The sequence below is a fragment of the Trachurus trachurus genome (genome assembly GCF_905171665.1).
Source record: "Trachurus trachurus genome assembly, chromosome: 14".
Classification (NCBI taxonomy): Eukaryota; Metazoa; Chordata; class Actinopteri; order Carangiformes; family Carangidae; genus Trachurus; species Trachurus trachurus.
Window position 1 is genome coordinate 2,825,754 of NC_139903.1, and position 17,899 is coordinate 2,843,652.

At 39.9% G+C, this 17,899-nt stretch overlaps 1 protein-coding gene across 2 annotated transcripts in view; it reads right to left on the minus strand.

Moving 5' to 3' along the window:
* LOC310996922 (arrestin red cell) overlaps window positions 1–14,998 on the minus strand; it is a 36,241-nt gene extending 21,243 nt beyond the window's left edge. For both annotated transcript variants that reach the window (XM_083986459.1, XM_083986458.1), the window contains exon 1: window positions 14,718–14,998. In XM_083986459.1, coding sequence (XP_083842585.1) covers window positions 14,718–14,740 — 23 coding nt within the window. In that variant the 5' untranslated portion in view covers window positions 14,741–14,998. The remainder of the gene's footprint in view (window positions 1–14,717) is intronic.
* Between the last annotated feature and the right edge of the window lie 2,901 nt (window positions 14,999–17,899).

The following is a 17,899-nucleotide window of genomic DNA, read 5'->3' on the forward strand; positions in this document are numbered from 1 at the left end:
AATAAGTTTAATGCTTTTTTTTGCTTTAATGCTTTAAATGGTGCAGCAGCTTTAAGCAGCTCCCTCCTCTGCTGAGGAGAAATTCAAGCTCAAGTGTTAAAGCTCGAGTTGTTGTGTGTATCTGACCTCTGACCCCTCCGCCTCCTCCCACTTAACGCCACCACACACCCGCGTGACGACACCGTGACGTCGAACCCGTAACCCTTGGTGACTGCCTGGCTCGGCGAGTAAACAGGCGGCTGCATGTAAACACCGTTTAAAGGGATAGTTCACCCAAAATTCAAATTTCACTCATTATCTACTCCCCCTCATGTCGACTAAGAGCTGGGAGAAGTTTCAGAGTCCTCCGTGGCTTCTCTGAGTTACAGGGGGTCTCGGCGTAGCAGTGCATGTCCATATGATGGTTGTCAATGGATACCAACTTTATTTGTCCAAAAAGACACACCAAAAAACATCCAAATACCTCCATAGTGCTCGTCTGTAATGTCCCTCTTGTATTGAAGCCCCGACATGAGAAATTGTTCCGCCGGTCAGTACAAAGACACAGGCAGAGCAGTGAACTGAGACACTGGGAGCTTCCGCTACAAACAAGCTTAAAATATAGACTTATTTAATTTTTTTCAGAACAATTTCTCATTTCGGGGCTTCAATACAAGAGGGACATTACAGACGAGCAGCATGGAGGTATTTGGATGTTTTTTGGTGTGTCTTTTTGGACCAAGAAAGTTGGTATCCATTGACAACCATTATATGGACAAGTAGATAATGAGTGAAATTTGAATTTTGGGTGAACTATCCCTTTAACGCTTGGCTGCTGCTGCTGCTGCAGGAGGAGGAGGACGGTCCACGGGGACGCCAGCTCGCCAGGCGTCGTCTCCCGTGACGACTGAAGCTTCATGTCTGGACAGGTGAGGCGTGTTTACCATCAACCAGTCAACAGGTTTCAGTCATTAACGCTTCAGCTGATTTGAACTCTGTGTTTTCATCCGTTTGCACGAATAAAACTCTCCTGAGAGATGTTTCATTTAGAGATATTTCCTTCCCACTCTTTTCTTGAAATCATTTTCATCCGTTGCAGTCTGACAGACGTTTAGTTATCACGCCAAACACTAACACATCCCCCGTCCCATTCATGCTTTGTGCTCTTTTCAACAGTTGTACCCTATTTTGTACATTTAACAAGTTTGTTTCCATGTTTATTCTTCTCTCTCACACCCAGAAGTCTGATTTAAAGGTATAATATGTGACCCGTTCCATCAATATGAGTCGGAAGTCGCAACGTTCTATTTTTAGATAATCAGCTGATAACATGGAAAACCCATAGAAAATCAAAAAAAAATTCTTACCCTAATTTCAAAGCAATGACATCAAAAACAATCTCCCAAAGTTTCACAGTCCAGATAATTGAGAAAAGGCACGTAAATGATGATTAAAGTTGACCTGCAACTTAAACCCTCTGAAAATGAGCGTTGCTTCGGTGCAAAACATGAAATATCTCCTGAACCGTTCATGATAGAGACGAGCTGTAAACTGCATCTGAATCGCGGGATTCTCCGCTTTCCGATGGTCATTGAATGTTGCCTCTATGACGAGAAGGGACGGGTACAGAAACAGATGCTAAACCGAGTAGCATCGACGCTAACAGCGTAGCATCGACGCTAACAGAGCGTAGCATCGATGCTAACAGAGCGTAGCATCGATGCTAAACCAAACGTACACGCTTGCACGTTTTACAAAATGTCAACAAAACATGACAACTTCTGAACCGTTTATGATAGAGACGAGCTGTAAAAAGCATCTGAATTGTGAGATTCCCTGCTTTCCGAGGGTCATTAAATGCTGCATCTATGACAACAAGGGACCGTATAGGGTGCGTATAATCACGTGGTACAGGAACAGATGCCAGAGTCACTGGCAAAAACTTTAACTGCTATTTTCTCAGGTTTTAGAACAGAATAAGAGAGTAGGAGATCGTAATTCAAATGGCCACATCTAGAAAACCATCAAATGTATAACTTTGACTAGGGTGTCATTTTAAAGCTTATTTTCTAATCTTTCCATTGATACCAAAATCTCAACTTTGAAATTTGGGTCACTGTGACTCATTTTGATGGATCGGGTCACATATGTAGGAATTCCCCCCATCTAGCGGTGCGGTTGCATATCTGAACGTATTCTTGATGTTGCATTCACCTGAAATGGGGCAGACGTCAGACAGACAACAGACGCTGCATGTAACAGGATAAACAAGCGTTTATATGTTGTCATGGTGATGTGGTATTGTTTTACCGTCTTTCTCTGGTGGAGTAAAATGACATCCGGTTGGTTTGCCGACGGCCGTCTGCCTGACTGCACCTGAATGCAACACCAGTGCCTCGGTCCTTCCTCACACTACACAGTGGTGACAGTTTTAACAGGCCGAGCCCACAGCTCCGCTCAGTTTCCATGGTTACCTACGGTCACGATGCAACATGGCCGCCTCGGTTCGGTGCGTCGCCCACTTATGTATTTGTAACGACTTGTAACAACTCATTCTAAGGAACCAGAAAGCTTTCATTTGGATGCGGCTGTGATTCCACTTGATTTTTGCTAGTAAAAAGCAAAATAAGTTACACACTGGGGCTTTAAAGATGTGCAGTCTATGGCTCTAACTTACGAAATAATCTCTTACATGCTTAGAAATCCAGGTCCATACTTTTTCCAGACTTTTGGTGGAAAAAAAATTCAAATAATTTGTGACATTTGTGTCATTAGATGTGTATCATCATGTAAATAAATCATACAATTGAATGTTTGGTTATTTTAATTCTATGCCATTATGTCACCAATAATTTTTTATAGCTAATAGCGCATAGCCTACTAAATAATTAACCCAAAAAACTTCACATAAGACCAAACCCAGACAGGTATTAGGATAAATATATTTCCATTTTCCATACTTTTCCAGACCTGGAAATGTACAAAATCAAATAATGCCATACTTTTCCATACTTGTGTAGTAAGGGAACCCTAGAAATCATAACAAATTTATCATACAACACAAATACGTTGTTTTTGTTGCTGCTGCTCCTCTACCTGTCACTCATCGACTCAAAATCGCTAGCTTTCGGCCCGTCTTTGGAAAATTAATCCATAGCGAGGTCTGAATAAGTCAAACAGAGCTCTGGTGGCTGTTCATTTTCCAGGACAACTCAAGCTTTTTTGATTGGTCAACCATTTTCCAGGTTTTCCAGGACATTTTTGCTTGGTTATGAAAGAGATTTTCCACCAAAATAATGCTGCAAATTGTACAAAGATGGACACTCTCTAACCTGGTGTATTATTAAAAATATTCATGTTTACATTAAATTGACTGAAGAGAAGTTACTGTATAACAAATTTCCACACCGTGGACAATAAATGAAACTAACTAACTAACTAACTAACTAACTAAATACACATTTATTCAACATGACCCACTCCAGCAGTAAACAGTGCATAAGATCCATCTGAGGGTTTTATGAATCGATATCAGATCTTTCAAATGAAGATCGATATTAACTGGAAAATTGATTTTTTTTTTTTTTTTCACCCAGGCCTGGTTGGAGCTGTGATTTATTATTTTTTTATCTCTGGTGACCGTGCAGTCAAAGTCCTGCGTCTGTGTTTCTGCCGAGTCAGCTGATGTCTGGACTTTACACTCTGCAGCTTCTCCACGTCACTTCCTCATGGCGGCAACTACTTCCTCTCTGCACTTCCTCTCCATCTCTCTCTCCTCACACTTTGGCCTTTACCCAACGCCCGACCGACCGAAGCTCAGGTTTCTGGGCCGTGAACGTGAACGCAAACACGTCTGCTGCTGCTTTTCATCTGCAGAGGAAAATTCCACTTCCTCTCAGCACTGCGCTTTATTTTGGTAGTCCAGCCCTTTACTTCCTTCCTGTCCTGGCGGTGACATTTGACTGTGTGACACTGTGGCTGCGGACAGAAAAACCAACCGCCGTCACATGATCAACCAACTCTGTTCAGCTGCAACAACTAATCACTGATTTTTTATTATTATTGATTATTACCCTGATGATTATATTTTACTTAATGACTAATAAACAACTTAAAGTATGATGTAACACAACCGTTAACGTCGTATGATGATGGTAAATGAAGCTTCCAGCCTATTGATTTTCCTTTTTTCCTCATATTTCACTGAAAACTCAACATGATCAGCTTTACACTTCTTTTTTTGACCGATCGATTGATAGAAGAAATGTACCCATCAATTTCTAAACGCAGCTGCTGGAGTCAGAAAGATTACACTGTTAAAAAAAATATTAATAAACTAGTTCAACTGGACTTGGTTCTCTTTTTAACTATGACCTGGCACTTTAATACTTTCTTCAGAAGTTGGTTTTTCCTCTCGCATGCTGTGCTTTCATTTATTTATTAACCTTATTAGCTAATTAACTTTCTTTAAAAAGGGATAGTTCAACATTTTGGCAAATTGGCCCATTGCCATAATCCCTATAGTCATAGCAGTTGGTTTGTTACCTTTAATTGTCGGTGCAAGCTATTTTTAGAACGGTGGAGCAGAGCCGTGAGCTGCTCAGAGCTACGCTACGGAGGCTCATTATGGGATTTCTTTGGTTTCCCTCATCAAACTCATCAAATACACAATCCAACAACTCCACAACAAAACGCTCTGGTGGACAAGTTGTGACCTGCACATTCACCACGCTATGAGATAATAACACAACGTTACCACACAGAGTTGTTTTAGAGGGAAATTCATGCAAAACCACTGATGCACGTTGCCTTCATGGACAGTTTTTCCATCAAGCAGACTCTGTATTTCCCTTAATAAAGGTAACGAACCTACTGCTATGACTATAGCGATTATGGCAATGGGCCAATTTGGCAAAATGTTGAACTATCCCTTTAACCAATTATCTCTCTCTTTTTTTTTTAAATGACTGTCTTCTGCCTCTCCCTTTTTAAACTGTTGCTTGTTTCGGACAACTGAATCTAAAAATAAAGGTTTCAATCGCTCAACCTCATCTCATCTGTGATAAATACTATAGCAACTCAACTGTCCATCACAACAGGAGACCAAAACTACAAAAACAACATGGAGGGGGAAAAAAGACTGAAAATGAAGGGTCCAGAAAATCGAAACTAGGATATCTTATATCAAAATAACTATAAAGACAAAACGATACACAGTATTTGTCGAAAATGGACCCATTAACAAGTGGTAACGTAGATTCATCCACATTAATGAGACTCTTTTAGAACCAAAAGCAAACTCCTCTGGATTTTTTTAAGGACCCACAGAGAACAAGAGATTTTATCATACTGTTATAAATACTTACAGTATATTGATAAATGATGAACACACAGGTCTTAATTTGTGGCGTTCGGTGTCATGAGTCTGAAGCTTTTATGATGATATAACAGACTAGTAATCCTCACTAACACTCAGCTGAGAAATTAATGAATTAAACCAGCTGCTGTTTCCACCGTTTCATCAACGTTGAGCAACAAACGACAGGAAAACAAAGTAATTCACCCCACGATTTCTCATGTTCCCAAAATATAAAAGAAAATAAATATATATAACACAATTGTTGCTGCTACAGTACGTGACCTCACCTGGGTTTCCATTTAACTCACATATGTTATTATTATTATCATTATTATTACAGGGTTAGGGAAGTTGATGTGAATGAGCTTTGTTCTTGACCAACAGACGGCTGACGTTAAAACTGTTGAGTTGTGTCACCGAGTCTGTGATAATAACACAACAACCGCAGCGTTACACAAACTCAAACTCAAGCTGAACCAGAGAGATGAGATGACGACGTCGATTCAACCCGACACCTCGACACCTCAGAGACACGGTGAGATGCTATCAGCATGAAAACTCATAGAAAGAGGAAAAGACAATAGAGTTTGTTGCTGTTGCTCCGTTAAACAGCTGACGACACCACAGACACACGATCACAACACTTAATATCATCATCCAACGGACAGAACGAAGCACCTGTAACCATAGAAACCATATAAAACCAAACCAAACCAAAAAGCAATACACTTTTTTTTTTTAGATCTATAGTGTGTAACTTCTGTCGATCCCTAGAGAAATGATGCATAATTACCAAAAAAAACCTTAATTGTTGTTGCACATAGTTCAACATTTTGGCAAATTGGCCCATTGCCATAATCCCTATAGTCATAGCAGTAGGTTCGTTTTACCTTTAATTGTCGGTGCAAGCTATTTTTTAGAACGGCGGAGCAGAGCCGCGAGCTGCTCAGAGCTACGCTACGGAGGCTCATTATGGGATTTCTTGGTTTCTCCTCATCAAACTCATCAAATACACAATCCAACAACTCCACAACGCTCTGGTGGACAAGTTGTGAGCTGCATATTCACCACGCTATGAGATAATAACACAACGTTACCACACAGAGTTGTTTTAGAGGGAAATGCAGAGACTGTTGATGAAAAACTGTCCCTGAAGGCAACGTGCATCAGCGGTTGCATGAATTTCCCTCTAAAACAACTCTGTCTCGTACATTTAACTTTTTTTGATTAAAAAAAATGAGGGAAATTCATGCAAAACCGCTGATGCGCGTTCCCATCGGCGTCTGCAGCAGTTTTTCGGCAAGCAGTCTCTGCATTCGCCTCGAAAACAACTCCAACGCCAATTTGCCAAAATGTTGAACTATCCCTTTAAAACCAAAAATAAAAAAGCAGATGCTGCAGGTGCTTCAGAAAATGCATTGTCTATTAGTTTATTTTGTTAGTTTTGGTCGTAGGCCTAGTTGACATTCAGTAAATCGACCTCAGGCTGCACTTTTAGCTGAATTTTGATTCGAAATAAGTTTATAGTAGGAGTGTAAATGATCAATAATCGGTATTATTGGCAGTACTAGAGGGCCCCAGTATAAAGTTTTAGCTTCGGGCCGCGTGGAGACTGTGAGGCTGCAGGTCAACACAGCTGATCGACCTCTGAGCCGTTTCCTGTTTAAATGTTCCAACACCGAACGTCAAACGGCCTCGTGACGTCCCAGTTTCCTCCCAGTTTCCTCCCAGTTTCCCACCTGTTTCCTATAACAGGAAGTAACTGGGAGTTCATTGTACAGAGAGAGAGTGAGACAGATGACGACGCCCAATTATAAACCTGAATCTCGAAGCAGCCAATCAGAGAGAGACAGAGAGAGAGATAAAGATCAGTTGTTGTCAAACTTGTTTCTATGGATAAAAGAAAAGCAAAACAAGCAACATGTGTTTAAGAGTCAGCACTTTAATCTCTCAGTCAAAGCGTCTTCGTTCATTCAGCTGCTTTTTACTTCTTCAACTAAACACCACAGACCAAACTCTTACTGTACCGACTGTGTCGACCGAACCGATGAGGGTTTATTAAAGCTACGTTTCCTGGTTTTAACAGCTGAACTAGTAGGACTCTCAAAATGAGATGAAACTATTTAAAGGGACAACAAGGAGTTTGTATTTGGTTATAAAAAAAAAGAATGAATGAATGAATCTACGTTACCCACACTTGTTATTCCATTTAGTTAGTCTATTTGCCATAAATATATTGTTTTGTCTTTACAGTTATTTTATTATTATTATTTACTTTTTACTACTTTATTTAATCGGGACAATGCATATTAATGAACAGTGAGTACTAGAGTACCCACAGTAAATACACCGGATTTACCACATGTGCTAAATTACATCCGTAGTCCCCAAAACAACACAACAATTAACATAAAAAGTCCATAAAGACGGAGGACCAGTAGATAACAGAAAAGGTACATAGTTGCAGGGTTGGACATGATTCTTTAAATGGTAAAAAAAAAATATATATATATATATATATATATATATATATAATCTATATAGCTGCGATTAACATGATTCATTGAAATATAAAAATATAAATCTATACAGTTCTGCTTAACATGATTCGTTGAATTATTTATTATTATTTAGTGGTGGGCTCGCGCAGCATTTCCTACTTTCGGTTTTGCAGACGCTGCCCGGCGGGTCATGGGAATAACGCCGTTTATGGTCGGAACTACGACGGTATCTGATCGTCTTCCAACCTCAGACTTTCATTCTTGATCAATGAACGACACGGCCGTAGCCACGGTGATATGACGACCGCATAACTGCTGAGGAGGAAATGTGAAAAACTCAGCTGTAGTGGAAAAGGACCTAAACCGAGTCGAGTAGAGCTGTAGTGGGAACGGTTGCAAGTAATGGTAACTGGTAGTGGAAAACCGGCTTTACATTGTTTTAACATCTAAAAAAAAAGGTACGCTAAGGATCCACCTGTCCAGGAAAAGGACACACACACATTAAAGGAGAATTCCGGTCATTTTTGACCCCTAAGTCGTTGTCCTGATGGTCACCCAGTGTTAGATGGAGCAAAAAAACGGCACTAAAATTGTTGCAGGCAAACCGGAGTTAGCGACAACGCTAACCCATGGGGGCAATTCTTTCAACCACAACAAACACTCAGAAAACAATCACATATCTATGGTACATGACTGGAATCCTTAGAGACACCACTGAACTCATATAGTGTACTGTACAGTAGCCTATAACGATTTAGGGGTAAAAAAAAAAAGAAGACCGGAATTCTCCTTTAAGGAGCCTTTAAAATAAAACAGGCTGTGGCTTGTGACACAAACCTGTTCTGCCATAACGGTGACACGTGTTTTTTAACTTTACCTTTTGTCTACAAAGTGTCATTACTTCTTTATTTTATCCCATTAGCCTCTGGTTTTAAATTGTGTCATTGTCATAACATATGATTTGCAAACAAGTGTTTTTGTTCTGACAGCGACCTTTGACAACCAGTTTCCAGCCAACCAAGGTCCATCGTAGGGCGATGAAACCATCTCCAATAGACCGAATCTCCTTGTTGTTTACATTCTACTTCCGGGTAGAAAACCAGCACGTCATTTGAATGAGATCAATAATAACGAACGAGAGTTTAGCTATATATCATATTTTTCACGCCCTATCACCGTTTAGACAAATCTGAAATGATTGAAGAAACATTACTATTTCTGTGTGTGTGTGTTTTGTGTTGCTATGTGTTGTATTTATTCAGTTTGGGGGAATCACGGTGTCTAGAAAGCATCAGTGGCTCAGCTGACAGGGACAGCTAACGGTAGCTAAGCTAACGGTGGCTAAGCTAACACCAGGACGTCAGCTGTTAAAACCCTCCCGTTGTGGGACACGACATGAAACTACTCCAGTTAGCTCAGTCATGTTGGAACTCAGATATCCGCTGGAGAAAATATTTTTTCATGGAGCGTTTATTGAGTCACTGAGTTATTAAAGTTAAACAGGTAGCTAACCGTTAGCCCAGCTAATCTATGATAACCATGACTAATTACAAAAATGTGCACACAGAAATGGTAATCGTTGGTTTTATAGACTTTACAAACATGAGATTAGTCTAAACAGCGATATAGTGACATGAAAAATTAGATATAGCGAAACTCTTGTCCGTCACTGTTGTTCGAATGCTGGTTTTCTACCCGGAAGTAGTTGTAAACAACAAGGAGATTCGTCCTATCAGGATCGTGATAAAATTATGGCATATATTTTTCCTAGATATCAGCAGCCTGTCAGTCTGCCGTTTGTACGTAGCAAAGAAATACACGGCCTCCTGACGTTTGAGCTGCAACTAAAGCTAAAGAGAGGAAGCTAAAAGAGTAGAAATGGAGCCGATGGTGAACGCGTGGAGCGGTTTAATGAAATGATACGACGGTGAGAAAGTGGAGGAGAAAACAAACTCCGACTGTGAAAAAAACACGGAGCTGCCCGTGTCGTTTATTCTGCGTTAACACGTCTCGTACGTTGGCTCGTCTGTCTGTCAGCGCGGTGAAGTGAAACACCAACCTGCAGATCACCTGAGCCGACGTGAACTCAGCTCGTAGTTATTCAGTCAGAGCAATAAAACTGTCAGAGCAGGAAGATAAATATTCACCAACAACCTGTTCAACCTACAGAAACATTGACATGCAGGAAATGTTTTACTATGATAACAAACAGGTGTAGATGTAGATGATGCTGCTGCTGCTGCTTCCTCCTTCTCTCTGGCCGGTTCAGTCCTAACTAACACAGTCTAATATGGTGAAACAGAGAAACACGACCGTCTTTACTTTGAATAAAATGACACAAATAGAGAAAGAGTTCGGCCTGGTGAACTCATGTCGTCCTCCCACACTGAAACACATTCAGCAGCAGCAAGAAAATACACATCGTAATAAATACCCAGAGAAAAAAATAGGTAAAATGTCCGATGTGCGATGACGATATGACGTACAATAAATAAGCAAATACTCAGGTGTGCATATTGACCGTACAGTTCCTTGTGTCAATTAATCGCGGTATTAAACGCCACAATTAATTGATCGCAAAGATTCCTAAATACCGTCACTTTCCCAAAAAAAAAAAAGATTCTGTATGAACCGTGTCGGCAGATGTGGCGCCAAAGTAAAGGGTAAATGCACAGATACTGGTCCATTTACCTACAGTAACGTAGCATTGAATTGGTAGGAATTTAAATGCTAGAGTGTCATTTGTAATAATAAAAAAAAAAAAGATTAAAATTAACTTAAATATTTGGTATCGATGACAATTAATGACTTGAATATTTCAAACACTTCCCCTGGCCGATTAATAACTGGTCATATTTGAACTGTATTTGATTTTACACATTAATAGTGTTGTGAGATTAATTGATGGATAATAATCGTGATAAACCGTGATTATTTCTCTGACAATAATCGTACCAAAAAAATCTATTATCGTCGTGACATCCCTAGATGAGGATGAAAATAAGATTAATCATGCCGCCCCAGAAACAAATACATCATGATAAGATTTCATGCCTCATCGCCAAACATCGTGTTTGCAAGTCCAAAGAAAGCGCCTCAACGTTCGCCATCGGCAACAATAACAACCTGTCTCTGCTGCAGCCACAACACACCGTCAGTCACAGAAAACATTTGTGTTCAATAGCTACTGATCAGGATGAGTGATTGATCATTTAATCAATTGATTGATTAGTTGATCCACTGAAACTGTTATTTATTTATTCATCAAGATGACAATGACTAGACCTCCTGTTCTGCAATGTGTATATCTCTGTGCACAAATGTCAATAACTGTAGTAGCAGTTTGGTGTGTTAACTGTTAGCGTTGCATTATTAGCTCACATTTAAACTGAACTGTGCAGGTCAAACGTCACATTAAAACTTGGGGCTAATACTTTTTGAGCAGCGGTCTTCATCCAAACAACCGTTAGAGTTCATGTTGAATTAAGACTAAAAACAACAAACAGGGGCAAAACCTGAACAAACAGGACTTTAATCCTGTACAAACTGAACTAACTAACTCGGTTAAACAGACACAGCAGCAGCAGCAGCAGCAGGAACCTGAGCACCGGTCAGTCAGGATGGAAGTATTATTAATAAATAAATATATAAATACATATTCGTGTTGTAGTACTTCACACTTATTCTAAAGGTCTTGGTCTTGTCTCAGTCGAGCTGCAGTCACTTCTTCTTCTTTAAACCGCAAATGTCTCTATCTGTCACTCCTTCACTTTGGTTTATGTGATGTAATTCAATAACTTTAAGATAAATAAAATTGTAGCACAAAAGTATCTGCGATGCATGTGTGATGTGTATAACCATTGTAAAAACTTGGTAGCACCAGTGTACAACAGTAGGAGGAGACTTCAGCAGGTTCTGTGCTGCTGCTGTGTTATTCTTTTAAATCCAAACTTTGTTGTGACAGGTTTACTAGATTTTATATCAAATTATCTTTTATTTTTAGCTGAGGAAAAATGTAAATATTAAGCCACATGATTATTATTACGAGTACTGGCACTGAATACAGTAATGGTCTCAGTCTTGGACTTGGTCTCGCCCCCCTCAAAGTCTTGATCTTGACTTTTTAAAGTAAATTAAAGGAGATATCAGTGAAATGTTTTTGTTAATATAAGTCCTAATTAGTCATATTTTCCGTCAGCAATCACTTACATAGAGTGTTTCGACCGGAACACGAGTCTCTCCGTCACTCTGCTCTGCTGTAACCCGAGGAGAAAATTTTCCTTGTGGGATACAAGTGTTATCCAATGAGGAGAGAGAACGGCATGAAGGGCTGTGTGTGCAGCCAAGGGATGCGCGTGAATGTGGTGACGTAGCACGAGGACCAATTGATGCCTGACAAGGGCGGGGGCTGCTAACTCATGGTGCGTTCAAGGAAACTCGTACTTTGTGTTTTTCCTTCCTGTGAAGTCATACCAGTTCGATCTGGTACGAGTTCACGGGTCAGAAGTTACGAGTGGCCGTTATAGGGAACTTTCACAGACAACAGGATGGTAAAAACACGAGCTACGGGTTACCTGGAACGCTACCAAGTCGTAGTTGTGACTTGAAGCTGTAACTTACGGTTTCAAAAGCCTGCCTTGAACGCAGCATTAGCCGAAACGGCCGTGAAGCTGATATCTCCTTTAAGTCTCATGTGCTTTATTTAATTTAATTATTTAAATGTGTGGTTTGTGTATATTTATATAAAATGGATTTTCAATGGCAAGGGTAACTTATGGTTAAGTACTGTACAGTGTAGGCTACTTCCTCCTATTCTTTGTCTTGTCTTTACATTTTCTTAATTGTCATATGGACTGATGTGTCTGAAATTAAAAATGATATAGGTACAGGAATCCAAACTAACTTTTTTTCTTAAAACGAGCAAACAATTTTAGGAGTGCACACAGAAAATTTAGGGGCTGCGCACACTGTAAATGTAGTGTGACGTTCGTTTACTTCCAGCTGTCAACTTCACCACAGCGCTAAGCTGCATTTAGATTACATATCACACTCTTTATTCTTCACTCTCCATAGTTATGTTTGTACATAATGTTAATAATATAGTAGGTTCAGTTTTGTATACAGTGTTTCAAGCATTTTTTGATCATTTTTAAATCATCGATCGCTTTAGTTGCCCTGTACCTGGAGGAGCCAAAGCTGAAAGTGACTGATGTCCATAGTGTTAAAGCCACTAGTAAATCCCCAATACAACCCCACTGCTGGATAATATAAGGGATTTAAACTTCATGTGTCCAGCTGTATCTGTACCAGTCTTTGTCACTTCAATTTGAATATGTCATGTAACAGAATATCCATGTTATTTTGTGTTACGTGACATATTCAAATTGAAGTATTCAATTAATGGAGCAATGCTGTTGAAAGTCATAGCTACTACATTGTGCAAGTGGTCAATTTCAACAGTGTTACCCTAAATATTCTGTGTAATAAACTGTTTTCTTGTCTGTAACAACATCTATTGCACGTCTGTTGCTCAACCTGAGCTTTTCCCTCTTAAAAAGGTTTTCCATGGAGTTTTTCCTCAGTGGATGTGGGGGTCTAAGGGCAGAGGATGTTGTAATGATGCTGTGTAAAAAGCCCTTTGAGACAAACTGTTTGTAAAAAACGGGCTATAGCCTACAAATAACACTGCCTTGCCTTGCCTTAAAAAAACAAAACAAAACAAAAACCTGCAAATTTCGTGGTTGCACATGCGCAAGTAGATGAGTCTCAGTCAGATTTTAGGGGTAAAATGCCCTCGTTTAGGAGCTGTGATAGAAACGCAGGAGCTGTCTTCTCTCTGCGAGCTGCTGTAAACACATCTGCAGCTGATGAGCACCAGGCTGCGGTACCAAACACAGGCTAACCGAGCAAACACTGCGATGATGGGGGGAAATAATGGATTTTTTTCTTTTTCGAAATAAAAAAAACGAAATAAAACTATTTTTTTACGCATTGCATTGCATTGAATCCCTAAAAGCTTCCGCCTCAATCAGCATCGACACACTTCATCAAATAGGCTATACGGTATCTCTATTTCAGTACAAAAAAAAAAAAATCCTGAGTTGAAGCGGTGGTGGTGCGATTCCGCCCACTATACGACCCGGTCCGTCCGTGTTTTCTTGGAAAAAAAGCACCGTGGGAATCATATTATTGTATTATAATAACACATTCAACAACAAAACGTCTTTTAAAAGCCAAAACACACACAAAAAAAACCAAAACAAAGCACTGAGGCAGCAGATAAGATGCATTTTAGTTGGGTGTTGTGCTGTGTTGTGTTGTTGCAGCAGATTGAATAGTTTGTGTTAATTAAATAAAGGCCTGTCAGCTGCTACTACTGCTGCTGTTGCTGTGTTTTGCATTAAAAGACAAAAATAGACAAAAAGACCTAGCTTCAATGACCAAATAAGCAACAACATGTCGAAATGTGACAGCAGCTTTCTCAGCAGCAGCAGCAGCAGCAGCGGCGGTGGTAGTGTTGGTGTTGGTGGTTAGCTAACCCCACCCTGCTGAGCTAACTTCGCCTCCTGCGGACGAGGTCATCGTGAAGCCTGGTTCATCTGCTTCTCCGTGTTAAAATCTGCTGCTTTTTTATTTTTATTTCTATTTTTTTTTACCCATAAAGTGTGCGAATCTCTGACAACTGACATTAACTAACGGCCGCGGCCCAACAACAACTGTACCGTTGCAACTGTAAGTTAGCAACGGTAGTGGTAGCAACGTAGCAACGGTTGCTCGGCTATGGGCTAACGTTCGATAAGTGCGTTCGGGTTGGATCGAATGCTAACTAGCGCTTAGCTTAGCTTAGCTTTAGCTTTAGCCTAGCCTAGCCGTCCTACCTGGTGCCCGCCTTGTCCCCCATCTCCTCCTCGGCAGACGGCAGCAGCAGCAGTAAGTAATCCCCACAAAATGAGTCCGGGCTCCTCAGCGGTGTCTCGACTTTTGTAGGTTAGGGAGGAGAGGTGTGTTTAGTCCGTCAGTCTGTCAGTCAGTCAGTCAGTGTGTCTGTCTGTCTGACTGTCAGGCAGGCAGCAGCAGCAGCAGCTCAGCTCCGTCCATCCACATCCACATCTACAGCAGCTAACTAGTTAGTATGCTAATTTAATTTAGCGCCGCCCGCCTCGGCTGCGCTGCTGCTCCGGCTTCCGCAAAGGCAGGATCAGTGTGTGTGTGTGTGTGTGTGTGTGTGTAAATGTGTATTTGTGTGTGTGTGTAGGGCTGCAGATCACGTTGCAGAGTCTCCAGGAACATGACAACATGAAGCATTGAATGTTAAAACGACACAAGAAGATGATTCATCATTAAGGGGATTGATTGATTCACAGAACAACCACCAGAAGAACCATGGATACAGGTTTGGATACAGCTCCCAGGTCCCAGGGCCTCGGAGGTCTCCACAAGCTCTGTAAATCTATAGGGACTGTTAAATATGTTTACTGTGAAAGCTTAAAGACAGAAAATGACAATAAAGAGAGGATATGGCACTACTAAGACACAGTAAATGAGAAAATTGGATGTGTAAACAATAAAAAAAAGAGACAAACAGGTGTGGAAATACATGCAAGAGACACAAAATGACCCCAAAGACAAATAAGACAATCACAAAGGGACCATACAAATATGGAAAAATGAATACCAATTGATGTAAAATGATGACAAAACATCAAATGTCCACAAAATGACAATAAAGAGAGGATATGGCACTACTAAGATAGACAAACAGGTGTGGAAATAGATGCAAGAGACACAAAATGACCCCAAAGACAAATAAGACAATTGCAAAGGGAGTCGACCATACAAATATGGAAAAATGAATACCAATTGATGTAAAATGACGACAAAACGTCAATTGTCCACAACAGGAAGAAATATGACCACACAGATCCCAGCTCCCAGGGCCTCTGAGGTGAGGGGCCTCTGAGTCACTCACAGCCTCTGTAAATTTAGGGACTGTTAAATATGTTTACTGTGAAAGCTTAAAGACAGAAAATGACAATAAAGAGAGGAAATGACACTACTAAGATACAGTAAATGAGAAAATAGGATGTAAACAATGCAAAAAAGAGACAAACAGGTGTGACAATAGATGCAACAAGAGACACAAAATGACCCCAAAGACAAATAAGACAATAGCAAAGGGACCATACAAATATGGAAAAATGAATACCAATTGATGTAAAATGACGACAAAACATCAAATGTCCACGACAGGAAGAAATACGACCACACAGATCACGTTGCAGAGTCTCCAGGAACATGACAACATGAAGCATTGAATGTTAAAACGACAAAAGAAGATGATTCATCATTAAGGGGATCGATTCACAGAAGTGTGTTGCTAGATGGAGTAGGCTACATTATCTGCAGGAAGTGACGTCATAGACAACATGCAAACTTTACTTATCTGTGCCTAAACCCAACCAATGGCTTCACTTACTTTTTGCTTTTTTTTCTCCTCTATTTTACACCTGTACATGTCAGTTTTACTAAACTTAACCAGTCGGGAGTTCAATACGATTTTTGGTGAAGTTCTACACCACTTCCTGCAGATCATGTAGCTACTCCATCTAGCCACAACCGTTTATATCCCACCCTCCAGCTCCCAAGACATAAAATGACAATAAAGAGAAGAAATGTCACAGTAAATGACAAAAAATTGGATGTGAACAACTACAACGTAACAAATAGATGCAATAGACACAGAGAGACACAAAATGACCCCCTTAGACACATAAGACAAACACAAATTGACTATACAAATATGAAAAAATGAATATAAATTGAAGTAAAATGACCATGACATGAAGACACGAAACCACAAAGACACAAAAACAGAGATAAACAACTACAAACTGATGTAAAATTAATAAAATACACACACAATGTCCTGAGTCAGACACAATTAGTGACAGGGTCACATAGAGGAGAAATATGAGATGAATTAAACAAAAAATAATGACATAAAGAACAAAAATGACGACAAAGAGACACAACATTGTCATAAAAAAATGTGAAACCACCACAAAGACACAGATTTTCACAACACTAAGAACCAAAGTGTTGTATCTGCACTTATCTCCCATCAGAAGATAAAAAGAACAAACCTGATCAACCTGTCAGACCTGCTGCTACAGTCTCTCAGGTCAGAGGTCGCTGCTGCAGCTGTTCTGCTCTTAAACTTGAAAAGTTTGCCTGAACACTAAAAAACTTCATTTTGAAAAGTGTGAGAGCAGAGCAGTGAGTGGGAATCAATCCACTGCTGAAAACAGACCCCATCAAATGTAAATGCTCTGATTACCTGTTAAAAACTACAATGATCAGCTGTTTGTGTGATTTTAGTTTTTTTTTTTTTTATATATAAATGGTAAAACATGATTATTACCTAATGGGCTTGAAGCAAAGAGCAGCATAAACACACAAAAAACTAGATACAAACTGAGTTTAACCACAAAATGAAAACACCAAACATCAACTGGTCTGTTTGTGCCAAAGTAAAACCACAACACGTTAAACACAAAGAGGAAATATCACTTCATAGACTTTATTATTTACAGGGCGTTCGGTACATTCATGACCGTGATCTGTCTCTGTCTGATTGGTCCGAGCCTCAGAGCGCCATCGTTTCCAAAATGTATTTAAAAACATCATTGAGTCATACACATGTTCCTTCGTCTGTCACACACACACACTGTAATTTACTCTGACTCAGTCTCACACACAAACACACACACACACACACTGAAAATATTCCCAAACAAGCGTACTATTTCCTCCGGTTGGTTAGAAACAGCAGAGAGCAGCTGTTACTGAGTTTTATTTTTCAAATTAAATGACATTTTTGCTTGGCGTGTTTTAGGTTTTAGTGATGTCACGATTACACATTTTCTTGGTGCGATTATTGTCAGAGAAATAATCACGGTGTTACGATTATCACGATTATTATGCATTAAATAATTTCACGACACTATGAATGTGTAAAATCAAATATAGTCAAAATATAACCACATTACTCATTGTTTAC